Source organism: Oryctolagus cuniculus, chromosome 10 (assembly GCF_964237555.1).
Source record: "Oryctolagus cuniculus chromosome 10, mOryCun1.1, whole genome shotgun sequence".
Lineage (NCBI taxonomy): Eukaryota > Metazoa > Chordata > Mammalia > Lagomorpha > Leporidae > Oryctolagus > Oryctolagus cuniculus.
In genome coordinates this window covers 113485122-113498173 of record NC_091441.1, presented here as the reverse complement: position 1 = coordinate 113498173, position 13052 = coordinate 113485122, and the positions used below count along the sequence as shown (strand labels likewise).

At 44.4% G+C, this 13052-nt stretch overlaps 1 protein-coding gene across 1 annotated transcript in view; it reads right to left on the bottom strand.

The window, feature by feature from the left end:
• LOC100359295 (uncharacterized protein C3orf20) overlaps positions 1–13052 on the bottom strand; it is a 79736-nt gene that overhangs the window by 47899 nt on the left and 18785 nt on the right. The window contains exons 4-6 of the mRNA XM_051852573.2: positions 7655–7774; positions 6346–6472; positions 5081–5350 (exon numbers count right to left, since the gene is read on the bottom strand). Of these exons, the coding sequence (XP_051708533.1) occupies positions 5081–5350; positions 6346–6472; positions 7655–7774 (517 nt within the window). The remainder of the gene's footprint in view (positions 1–5080; positions 5351–6345; positions 6473–7654; positions 7775–13052) is intronic.

Here is a 13052-nt window from a genome sequence, read left to right as displayed (position 1 = left end):
ATGATGTATCAATTTTATGGGAAAAAAAACCAGCTCTTTATGATGTTTTATATTTTTGTTTCAATTTTGTTTATTTATTACCTAATTTTAATTATTTCTTTCCTCCTATTAATTTTGGGTTTGGCCTGATCTTGTTTTTCTAGGTCGGTGAGATGCATTTTTAAATAATTTATTTTATGCCTTTCTAACTTCTTGATGTAGGCACGAACTGCTATAAACTTATCTCTTAATACTGCTTTGCTGTATCCCATAAGTATGCTGTGTTGTCATATTCATTCATTACAGGAATTTTTTTATTTTCCTTTTGATTTCTTCTATGACCCACTATTCATTCAGGAGTATGTTTTCAGTCTCCATGTGTTTGCATATTTTCTAGATATTCTTAAGTTGTTAATTTCTAGCTTCATTCCATTGTGGTCAGAAAAGATGCATTGTATGATTTCAATTTTTTAAATTTGTTTAGACTTGCTTTATGGTCTAGCACATGGTATATCCTAGAGAAATTCCATATACTGATGAAAAGAATATGTCTTCTGCAGCTGAGAGATTAAAAGTTCTGTATATATTAATTAGGTTCATTTGGCACATAGTGCAGATTAGCTCTGTTATTTCTTTACTGATTTTTTTGTATAGTTGATCTGCCCATTGATGAAAGTGCTGTGTAAGCACCCCCCCCCATTACTATATTGGAGTTTATGTCTCCTTTAGATCCATTAACATTTGTTTTAAATTGCCAGGCACACTGGGTGCATATACATTTACTTTAGTCACATCTCATCTTCCTGTTGAGTTGACCCCTTAATCATTACGTAATACCTTTGTCTCTTTAACAGATTTTGTGTTAAAAACTATTTTGTCTGATATTGGGATATCTACTCCTGCTCTTTTCTGCTTTCCATTAGCATGGAATATCTTTTTCTGTCTTTTCACTTTTAGCCTTTGTGTATCTTTGTTGCTGAAGTGTATTTCTTGCAGGCAGCAAATAGGGTTTTGTTTTTTAATCCATTTGGCCAGTCTGTATCTTTTAATTGGATAATTTAGGCCATTTACATTCATATTATTAAGTAATGACTTGGTCTTGCCATTTTTCACAATATTCCTATTGTTTATTTTGGATTTCCTTTGTACTTTTTTTTTTTTTGAAAGGCAGAGTGGACAGTGAGAGAGACAGAGAGAAAGGTCTTCCTTTGACATTGGTTCACCCTCCAATGGCCGCTGCGGCCAGTGCACCATGCTGATCTGAAGCTAGGAGCCAGGTGCTTCTCCTGGTCTCCCATGGGGTGCATGGCCCAAGCACTTGGGCCATTCTCCACTGCACTGCCATGACACAGCAGAGAGCTGGCCTGGAAGATGGGCAACTGGGACAGAATCCGGCGCCCTGACCGAGACTAGAACCCAGTGTGCCGGCACCACAGGCAGAAGATTAGCCTAGTAAGCCATGGCACCAGCCCCTTTGTACTTTTTAATTAATTAATTAATTATTTTTTGACAGGCAGAGTGCACAGTGAGAGAGAGAGACAGAGAGAAAGGTCTTCCTTTTGCCGTAGTTCACCCTCCAATGGCCGCCGTGGCCGGCACACTGCGGCCAGCGCACCACGCTGATCTGAAGGCAGGAACCAGGTGCTTCTCCTGGTCTCCCATGGGGTGCAGGGCCCAAGGACTTGGGCCATCCTCCACTGCACTCCCTGGCCACAGCAGATAGCTGGCCTGGAAGAGGGGCAACCGGGACAGAATCCAGCACCCCGACCGGGACTAGAACCCAGTGTGCTGGTGCCACAGGCAGAGGATTAGCCTAGTGAGCTGTGGCGCTGGTCCCCTTTGTACTTTTACAAGGGAATTTTTCTGTCTTCACATTCTTTCATAATGTTGACTATATTTCTCTGTTTCTGTGTGCAACACATCTTTGAGTATGATTTAAGGCTGGTTGAATGGTGAAAAATTCTTTCAATATCTGTTTTGGAAGCGATACAGTATACTGGGTTCAGTTTCTTCTCTTTTAGGACTTGTACTATGTGTCTTCAATCTCTCCTAGCCTATAGGGTTTCTGATGAGAAATCAGCTAATTGGAGATCCTCTGAAGATAATCTGGCATTTCTTTCATACACATTACAGAATCTTTGTTTTAATGTTGAAAGTTTAACTATAATGTGTTATTGTGAAGATATTTTCTGGTCATGTCTATTAGTTCTATGCACTTCCTGTACTTGGATGTCCATCTCACCAAATTAGGGAAGTTTTCTCCTATTATTTCACTGAATAGGCCTTCAAATTCATTCTCTCTTTCCACACATTCAGGAACTCCTCAGACCTGTATGTTAGGTCATTTGATGGTATCTCATAAATCTCAAACACTATTTCAGTTTTTTCTAATTGTTCCTTCTCCTTCCCTCCTCCTTCTCTGTATGACATATTTCCAAAGATTTGTCTTCTAGCTTGGATATTCTTTCTTCTGCTTCACCAAATCTGTTGTTAAGACTTTCCATTGTATGTTTTAATTTGACATATAAATTTTTCATTACTAATATTTCAGTTTGAATTCTCTTCAATGTCCCTATCTCCCAGCAAAATTTTTCAGCCAGGTTGTGCATAGATCTCTTTAACTCATGAATTTGCCTCTCATTGTTTTTGATTAACCTTTCGATCATTCTTTTAAATTCCTTTCAGGTATTTCATCAATCCCTTAATCTTTATATACTAATATTGCTGAAGTATTGTGTTCCGTTGGGAGAATCATACTGTCTTCTTGTTCATGTTTCTGTTTATTTAGGGATTTGTGGAACCACTTATTGGTTTTTTCCTCTTGATGGCTGTTACCTTTGAAATATGCCTCTATGGCTTAGTGGAGTATCTGCTCTGTCAGTGAATATTCAGAGGTGTGTGCTGGGTGGGGACAGGGAGCTCTGGTCAGTGCTTGGAGGGTGGTGCAAGAGTCCAGCGTGACAACCAGGTTGAACATGGTAGATCTCTTCCCTGGTCGGCTGGTGGAAGAGTATGATCATATTGGCTGGTGTGATCAGTGATTCAGCTCATCTCTGCCAAGGTGATCAACACCTGGGACGAGTCCACAGTGGCTACACAACACACCCATGCAGGTGCCTGAACTGCACAAAGGATCTGTGCATTTCTCAATGTGAGCACACAATCCTTTGCAATGACCCTCCCCCCACCCCAGTCACAGACTCCTCTCACTTCTAAGACAGTGTCTCCTCCTAAATGATTCCGATGCTAGTAATTTGGAACAGAGATGCACTGCCTGACTTTTTGATGGCAAGTATGGCAAGGCAGCTTCCCTGCTCCAAGTCTGACAGGCACTCTGAGCCTCTAAAGCCAGCCACAGTGATTTCCTGATAAAATCCCTAGTCGTGCTCACATGAGTCTCAGTAGCCTGTACTTGCATTTTTTAGGATGGCATTCCTCTTTGTTAGTTGCTGGGAGCAGCTGGGAAGTAGGCAATGTGCTCTCCATTCACAAGGTTGGAGATGGGCACCCTGCCCACTGCTAGCACTCCGGTTGGGACTGAAAGTCAGCGTAGTCTGCAAGATTCTCCCTCAGGCAAAATCAGCAGTGACATGGGTTGCCACAGACTCCTCTCACTTCTAAGATGGTATCTCCTCCTAAATGATTCTGATGCTAGTAGTTTGGAACAGAAATGCATTGCCTGACTTTTTGATGCCAAGTATGGCACTCTGCAGGAGCAGGGCAGAAGAAGGAAGCAAGGCAGCTTACCTGCTCCAAGTCTGACAGTTGCTCAGACCCCAGGAAGCTCCCCAGGCTGAGGTAAAAGTCAGTGGGTAACTGGAATTCCCTCTCAACTGTAACTGTGAGTGGTGGAGTATGCAGCAATTTCTTCCTACCTTGACATAGTATGATGGTGGCTCACAGCGGTGTCTCTTTCTTCTCTCCTCTTGCCCCATGGAGTCTTCATTGTTTTTTTATTTCTCCACCAAAAATTTCCATCAGACTCCTGGAAATATGGTCCTTCCTTTGTTCTTTTCATATCCCAGAGAAACTGTTAGTGTGGCTATCCCCTGTTCGGACATCTTGGACCTCCCCAGAACTTCTCCTTTAAGATCTCTGGGTCCAGCTTCCTCACCTTTTAATCAAGACAAGTGAGGCACAGAGATCAAGGGACTAGTACAGTATCCCCAAGAAGAACTGTTCCCAGCCCCTTGGGATTCCAAAAGAGAAAATGTATTCACCGACAGGATGTGATCTTCATTGGCCTATGAGTCAGAATGCCAATAGTAATGCAGCAAAAGTTTGGGGTTGTAACCTCCAGCAGGGCCTTGGAGTTCAGGGATAAGTGAGAGAATAAAGATTCCAGCAGGCTGAGGTGTTATGACCTGATCATACACTAACTCATCCCTATCCCTAGAACACTAATAGAAACCTAATTCATAGACGCAGTTTCCTGAGGAGCTCAGGGAAATCACCCTATTAAATGCAGTGAAGGATCAGAAAAGCAGGGAGAGGAAAATCCACAAGCCGTCAGCAGCAGCAGCTGTGTTCAGTGCTCCAGGACACACTAGAAGCAGGGCTGAGAAGAGCATAATGAATGGATCCATTTCCCATCAGACAAATAATAAGACTTCCTTGACAGGGTCATTCAATTCCAAACTCTCAGAATTAAAGAAGAGGCAAACAAAGCAAGGAGGCCACCAGTGCTGGCCAAGCCTAGCAGGGAGGCTTCACCCCAGTGAAAGCTGAGACAGCTGACAGGAGGATGAAGACCCCACAATATCTAGGGCATCATTACCACCTCACCCGGGCTGAGGAAGAGATTTTCATTATATTTAACTTTAAAGATAGGAATGATGGCCATATTTCCAGCCTGCATTGACAAGATTAGGACAAGCAGCTGGGGTGTGGTATATGCATGTTGATCTGAATTGAACTGGAGGCTCAAAACTTGGTACTCCATCTTTGACCCTCCTGATTCTAACCTGGACAAACTCTTAACGCCCTGGAGGTTCCACCACCAAGCTTCTCAATCAAAGGAAAAGCCCAAGGAAATCCTTATGCTATTACAAGCCCCATCATTCCGTGGGGCAGGGTTGCAGACACAGATACAAAAGGATACTACACGAAGGAAGACCCATCATAGAAGGTGTAATGCAACTTAATGGGCTTCTTGGGCACCTTCTGCTTTTGAGGATTTTGTCTGCACTGAGCATGGTGGGTGGAAGGCTGGTGGGTGTGAGCACCGGAGGTATGAGGATGATGGGAAGTTGGGGTCTGCGGGTCCATCCTGAGGGTCGACACTGGCTGAGAGGGTATCTTTGCCCCGTAGTTGCGGACAGTCATGGGGTAGGAGATATTCCTCCCTTTCCAAGAGGCCCGTTCAGCTTCTCTGCAGGGGAGGAGATCAATGTGTCTGTTACCTACTGGCTGCACTTACCAGGGAGCTCTCGATAGACCCTCCCCATCCCCCACAACTCCCACCCCATCGCCTGCTCCCCACTCTATCCTCCCTCATCCTTAAATGTAGCACTTAAAGGAAGAACTCAGGCTGTTCCAGGACCTGATTGTTCTCTTGACTGTGGTGGTGAGGACTAAGGAGTGGGCCTGTGTGCAGACAGGGTCTGGGAGAACTGGAGACTTTGCTCAACCCCTAGCCCTGAGCTTCCAGAGCAAGAGAGTCTCCTTCTGGAATGTCACAGGAGGCCAGCTGAGTGGCTGCCGGTGACCATGCTGTGGCCCCGTAACCCCTCAGCAAACATATTTGACTTATCTGACTGGGTTATTAAATGTGATTATATTTCTAAATACTTTAGGGTCTGGGCCCTTGGAAAACCTATAAAATCATAAATACCATTAATCATCGATGTCTTTTTTTTTGTGGGGGGAAGAATAAGAGGTGTGTTTTTTTTCTTTTGTAGTAGAACACGTGACAAATGAGGCTAAGAAATTAATCCTCAGGACACAATGGCTGCAAATTTTAAGGAGCCACACAAAGGTGCATCACTGGTGAAGCAGCATATTGTGGAGATGAAGGGCTTTGGTGTGAGGCCTGGAGAACTGAGTGAGATCAATTAACTCCTCATCCACCCTCCTGTCTGGGCTGCCTCTACTTTCTTATCTGCAAAATGGGCATCTTTACTGCCTTCCTGCTGTGATTGCAGCCAGGTCATAATGAAGCCACAGATACGAGGGTGAGACTGTAAGAACAGGAACATGTGTACATGCAAGGGTTGTCACCCCTGGGGCTACCACAGGTAGTATCAAGTGACTCCTGGCAGGGTTAACATGTTTCCATGATTACCCCTTTGGGCTCTCAGTCAGGAGTGGGGCTGAGAATCTCTGCTCTTGTCCCCCACCTCAACCTCCACCACCTCGCCTGCTTACATGGCGCGACATAATTTCTTCAGTTTTTCCCTGGCCTCTGGGCAAGGATCCCTGAACTCCACGTCAGGAGATGCTACTACTCCTTGAGGAAGTGATGTAAAGACATCTTGTAAAGCTTTAGATTTGCCTGTAGCTGGAGAGAAAGAGTTTAGAGAGGAAAAAAAGAGGTTAGAGAGGGGTTGCAGAAAATGGTTTCTCAAAACGTCCTGCTCACTGGTGGCAGGGGCCAGGAAGAGCCCAGGAGCAGCATCCCCTGAGCATCACAGTAACCTGGCAGAGTGGGGGGACCGGTGCTCCTCAGGGACAGGAATCGGGGGCTGGCCACTTGCAGAACAGACATCACACTGCAAGTCGACCCTGAAGGGCATGTCAGGGACCGGCTAGTGCAGAGGGGTGAGATGGTCAGGGAGTGAAAAGAAGGAATAACATGACAGCCACCTAAGTGGTGGCCAGATTGGGGCACACTGAGACCCCACACAACTACACCCCCTTTTACCAGAAGGAGAGTGAGGCCCAAGGAATGTGCATCACGAGCCAGCCAGGACAGGGCTAGGAAACATCCACGCTTCTCAACCTCCAGCCTTACCTGCAGCATCTGTGGGAATCAAAGGGACAGTCTGAGTGCTGCCACCTGCCCTCCCCTCCCTCCGCACCTTTGCCAGCACCATTCTCCCCTCCCTACCCTGGCCATCCTCCCAGCCTGTCCTCACAGCCCACCAGGGAGGTCTGCTCTCCACAGCCCTGGCTCCTCTGCTCCGCCCTGAAGCTGCTAGTTGCACACTTGCTGTCCTGTTAGCTCCCATCTGCAGCCATCCTGTCCCATGAGTGTGCCTTCCCTCTGTTTGCTGCCCTCACACACTAGTCCCATCAGGGACACACAAACAAGTCTGTTCATTTTGGCATACAGATACCTCTGTTCAGATCTGAGGTGCCCCACTTGTGTGGGACTGGACCAGGTGTCCCTAAACAGATGGGTTGGGGTTGGGATCCTCTAGAGGAGGGAACATGGAGGTTGGGTGGGGGGTGTGGTGCCAGGGGAGGGGAACTGCTTTTCAGGGAATGGAGGACATGGTCGCATTCAAACGGTGAGACCATGCAGCAGTGGGAGCTCCATGACTGCTCTGAGACAATCTGCATCCCTCACTGCTGGGTCTCCAGCCAGGGCAGCTGTCTTGGATCTTTGGACCAGAAAATCAAATATAATCACCCAACAACCTACAGATGCTACACAGCAAACTACTCATCTTCTATCCCACCTGCCTGTACTTCTAAAGGAGGGTCACAAAGTCTTGCTGGAAGCCATTTTCACCTATTTTCTTTTTGGTTTCCTTTCCAGTTGAGAGGGAAAAGCTCAGACAGGCTGTGGAAGGCTGGTAAGTCAGCTGGTAGGGAGAGTTCACTCCTATGGCAGAGTAGTTCACAGGGGAATCTGCAGAAAAAGACACAGTGATTCTTCTTTCCATTTTTCAAAAGTAATTTTAATTGTTAAGTAAAAAATATAAAACAGACATCTGTTCTAGCCATATGATAGACCAGATATGCTAAGTGACCTATTGTTACAAAACAACCAGATCCATGGAGAATGTTTCTCAATACACATCAGGGAATCACATAAATTAAGGAAAATCTTTAAGATTCCCTTCTACAGTGTGCCTCCCACCCTCATATCTCATGAGGGAAATGACATCAGAGCAGGGACAAGAGATGATATTATTCTAGAGGGAGATGCTGATATAACTGCTGATGAGCTCAAGAGAATAAATCTTTCAGCAGGAGGAATATTAAGACTCATTCCTTTCTTCTTATCCAAGCCCCCCAAATCACATGGTTCTTATCAACATATCAGTCTGTTGTAGAATCACACCATCTTCTGGAGAATCATTTGATACCTGACTACTTACAAATTAAAATTTAGCACCTTCATCACTAATTGAAAAGATTTATTTATTTATTTACTTGAGAGAGTTACAGAGAGAGGTCTTCCATCTGCTAGCTCACTCCCCAAATGGGCACAATTGCCTGAGTTGGGCTGATTCGAAGAGAGGATTCAGAAGCCTCCTCCAGGTCTCCCACGTGGGTGCAGGGCCCCAAGGACTTCAGCCATCTTCCACTGCTTTCCCAGGCCATAAGCAGAGAGCTGGATCAGAAGTGGAGTAGCCAGGACTTGGACTGGGGCCAACAAGGGATGCTGGCCCTGGAGGTGGATGTCCAACTCACTACACCACAGCTCCAGGCCTGAAAAATCTTTATTCCTACATAAATCTCACCAAGTCATTTGCTTCTTCCCTCAAATGTAGACATCTCATTCACCAGATGTGAAACCAACAAATGCAAGCAGGTAACTAGTAAGGAGGAGCTGAAGTTCCAATCCCTGCAGCCCTGCCTGCTCTACTCAAATCTCTCATCCTAGTTTTCCATACAGCAGAAAACCACAGCTTCCATGAAACCCCTTGCCCAGATGCAGTGCTAGCCAACTATAACATTCTTGCTGACTACATCCTGAAGATGACCTTTAGATAATTGTTATAATAAAATTACCCTGGCTGACACTCCTACTCCAATCATACACCTGATACCATGACACTGCAGTGAGTTCCAAAAAGGTATATTCTGTCCCTTAGGAATATTCAATTAAGCCCCATCTCAGACACCTTCTCCTCTGCCCCCAGATCATATAAAAGGATGGCCTCAAACTTTGTTGGGTGCAGCTCACACTTGAGTGTGCCTGTACTCTTTCCTAAGTGTGTACTTTTGCTTTGCATGCAAATACAACCTATTCTTTTGCTAGCTTTTATTTATATCTTTTTTTTAAATAAAATTTTGTTTTTTTGAAAGGCTGAGTTGGGGGAGGGGAGAAAAAGATAAAGAGAATGAATCTTCTTTCCACTGGCTGCAATGGCCAGGCCACACTACTTTCCCACGTGCATTAGCAGGGAGCTGGATTGGAAGTGGGGCAGCCAGGACATGAACTAGTACTCATATGGGATGCCATCATCACAGGTGTTGGCTTAACCTGCTGTGCCACAATGCTGGCCCTTTTACCTTCATCTTGTGCTTGAATTATTTCTTGTGTTGGAGACAAGAACCTGGACCCAGCTATCTCATGACAGCTTGACCCCAAACCCAATAAAAAGCCATTGTTAGAAAATGTTAAGCCACCTACTTTCCATTAATCCTTCAAATGCAGAAAGAAATGGGAAACTGGCCTTATGAATAGACAAAATCTATAAGCAGAGACTCCTCACTGGATGACAAAACATAAAAACAATCACATTTGCTAATGATCCAAATTTCAATTACTGAAATTACATTTTTTACACATCTCTAGCACAAGAGAAATGAGAATTAATAAGGGTCAATGCTGATAGAGATGGACTAAAAGCCATCAACCGTGCTGGTATAGAGAAAATCCACAGAAAGTGTTATTTAGCAAGAGCTGTACACATATTTGAGACCCTCTGCCCCAATAATCCCTCCCTTGGGAAATTATTCTTACTAAGTATTACAACATCAGTGGTGTGCATAAAGTTTCTTATTATACTAACAACAAAACTCATGGAAACCTAAGAATTTGAGTAAAAATGGAACATGAACAGTACAAGTCTACATGTTAAAAAAGACAATTACTAAAAGTATATATCCATACTGGAAAATATTTTTAGTCTGCTGAGTGAAAGAAGCTACAAACAAAAAAAAATTGCAACACTGCAAAAATATATATGAATGCAGTAAGACAAGAACCAGAAAGGAAAGTTCAAAAGTAAAAAATAGCTCCTGTTTATGTAAAGACAGAAAGACCATGAATTTTGTTTTGGTTGTGGTTTTTTTAAGTTTTATTTAATAATATAGCCATCAGTTAAAAAGAAAGAAACATTTGGGGCTGGCGCCGTGGCTCACTGGTTAATCCTTCGCTTGTAGCATTGGCATCCCATATGGGCATTGTGTTCTAGTCCCAGTTGCTCCTCTTCCAGTCCAGCTCTCTGCTGTGGCCTGGGAGGGAAGTGGAGGATGGGGCAAGCGTTTGGGCTCCTGCACCCACAGGCAACCAGGAAGAAGCACCTGGCTCCTGGCTTTGGATCCAAGCAGCACTGGCCGTAGCGGCCTTTTAGGGGGTGAACCAAAGGAAGGAAGACCTTTCTCTCTGTCTTTCTCTCTCACTGTCTATAACTCTACCTGTGAAATTAAAACAAAGAAAGAAACATTTAAGATTTCTTTGGTGACAAGCAGTAGGCAATAGGAAAGGGGAAGACATAGGAAGCAGTCTTATTTCAGAAACAACACCCTAGCAAAGAGTATACTGTGATTACAGTTTTAAGAGAAGTGATAGCTTTGGTCTATCTAACACAGAAGAGAGTCCTGAGAAATACAATTCATACAAGATAAATCACCACAATGTGAGTCCTCTTTTTACTCCCCCAGCAGAATTATCTATTTAAAATCCTTCTGGGATGATGAGTGCTTCTCCCAGTGAAATGGGTTACTCCTTAATTTGTATTCTGCTGTTGTCATTTTTTGTCAAGCTCTAGACTTGCTTAGAGAGAGGAGTGTGGACACCAGAAGTGCCAACAAGTGGGAGAGATTTCCTGGTGGTGGGATGCAGAGGGGGCTCAGCTCTCCATCTCAGCTCTCCACTGGTGCAGCAGGAAGCAGAAATCATCCAATGTCTTCCAGAGTTCAGCTTTACTCTCCCCACCAAGAGGAGACCTTCACTAGACAAATCACAACCCGAGGGACACCCAAAATCTCAAGACATGGAGGTGAGAGCTTAAACACTATAGATGCAGTACCAATGGGGAGCTCCACTTTCCCTTTAAAGCAGTAAGACACAACATAGTCCTCCCTTGATAACTGTAGAGTTTGGTTCCAAGACCTCCACTCTCCCCTGCCCAGATACCAAACCCTCTCATATACTTTCTTTAAAAAAACAAAAGATTTATTTATTTAGTTGAAAGGCAGAGTTACAAAGGCAGAGAGATAAGTCTTCCATCTACCAGTTCACTCCCTAAATGGCCACAATAACTGAAGCTGCGCCAATCTGAAGCCAGGAGCCAGGAGCCAGAAGCTTCTGCCAGGACTCCCACGTGAGTGCACAGGCCCTAGTATGTGGGCAATCTTCTAATGCTTTCCCAGGCCATAGCAGAGAGCTGGAATCTTCTAATGCTTTCCCAGGCCATAGCAGAGAGCTGGATTGGAAGAGGAGCAGCTGGGACTAGAGCTGGTGCCCGATATGGGATGCCAGCAGTGCAGGCACAGGCTTAGCCCACTGCACCACAGCACTGCCCCCACCATATACTTTCAACCATCTCTAGATTACCTGTAATACCTAATATGATGGAAATGGTGTGTGGTTGTTATAAAGAAACAATGTAAGGGGAAACAATGTACAACAAGTTATAAATAAAAAATATAAGAAACAATGACAAGGGGAAAGAGTCTGTACATGCTCAGCACAGACCTAATTCTTTCTCCAATATTTTCAACCTGTAGTTGGTTGGTTGTGCAAATGTGGAACCCAAAGGACATGGAGGGCCAACTATGCAGGTGGGAGAGCCTGATGAGCAGGTGTGAGGGCTGATGCATTGGGCTGGGGCTCCCATGACACCTCAGACTCTCATACTCATGCACCACCCCTTTAAAAGCTTAGTTCTCCAAGCTCTGAAGCAGAATGCAAGGTATGGAGCTCAGCATTTGCTGATCACCTTCTGCACAAATTGGTGCAGCACACTGCAGAACGTGTGGGATCAGCACCGGCTGATCCAGCGCTAATGGACACAGAACAAATCCTCGTAACAGAGACCTCATTTCACTTTAAATTCTTTGTAGGGGTGGAGGTGGGGGTTGAACGAGGAGTTGTTTTGACTAGAACTTTTTCTCAGAACCAGAAACCACAAAATTCATCAAAATAACTTTATCTTTTATTTAAAGATTTGTTTATTTATTTGAAAGTCAAAGTTTCAGAGAACGAGAGGTAGAGGCAGAGAGAGAGGGAAGAATCCTCCATCTGCTGCTTCACTCCCCAAATAGCCACAGTGGCAAGACTGGGCCAGATGGAAGCCAGGGGCCAGGAGTTTCATCTAGATTTCCCAGGTGGGTGCAGAGGCCCAATCAATTGGGTCATCTTCCAGTGCCTTCCTATGTACATTGGCAGGGAGCTTGATTGAAAGTGGAGAAACCAGGATTTGAACTGGCACCAATATGGGTTGCGAGCACTACAGGCAGCAGCTTTACCCACTGTGCCACAGCACTAGTCCCCCTTCTTTTATCTTATGAGGGGTCTTCAAAAAGTTCATGGAGGATGTGCATTTCAAAATTCCATTTATACTAACATTTTGAAGTATCTTAATAGTTAATACATATATGTTTATTGATATTGTCAATATACACTATAATTATAGAGAAAATAAAAACACTGATTTTTTGAGGCAGTGTGATTTTCTTTTTCCTTGAATGACTGTAGGATGGCTGTAAAACATGAATGATTGATGTTTGTTTCTGGTTCAAGAGCATTATCACTTTTTATTATTAAGCCTTTAATACTCCAAACATCCTTTCTCCATGAGGTCTTCATCCTAGATGGTCTTCCCTTCCTTGGAAGTTAATTGGTTTCATGCCCTGCACCAGGCATCAGTGTCATTACACAGGAATCCAGCAGCTCTCCAACTCTGCTTTCAATGATTTCATGAAACCCCATATTGGGGCTGGCACTG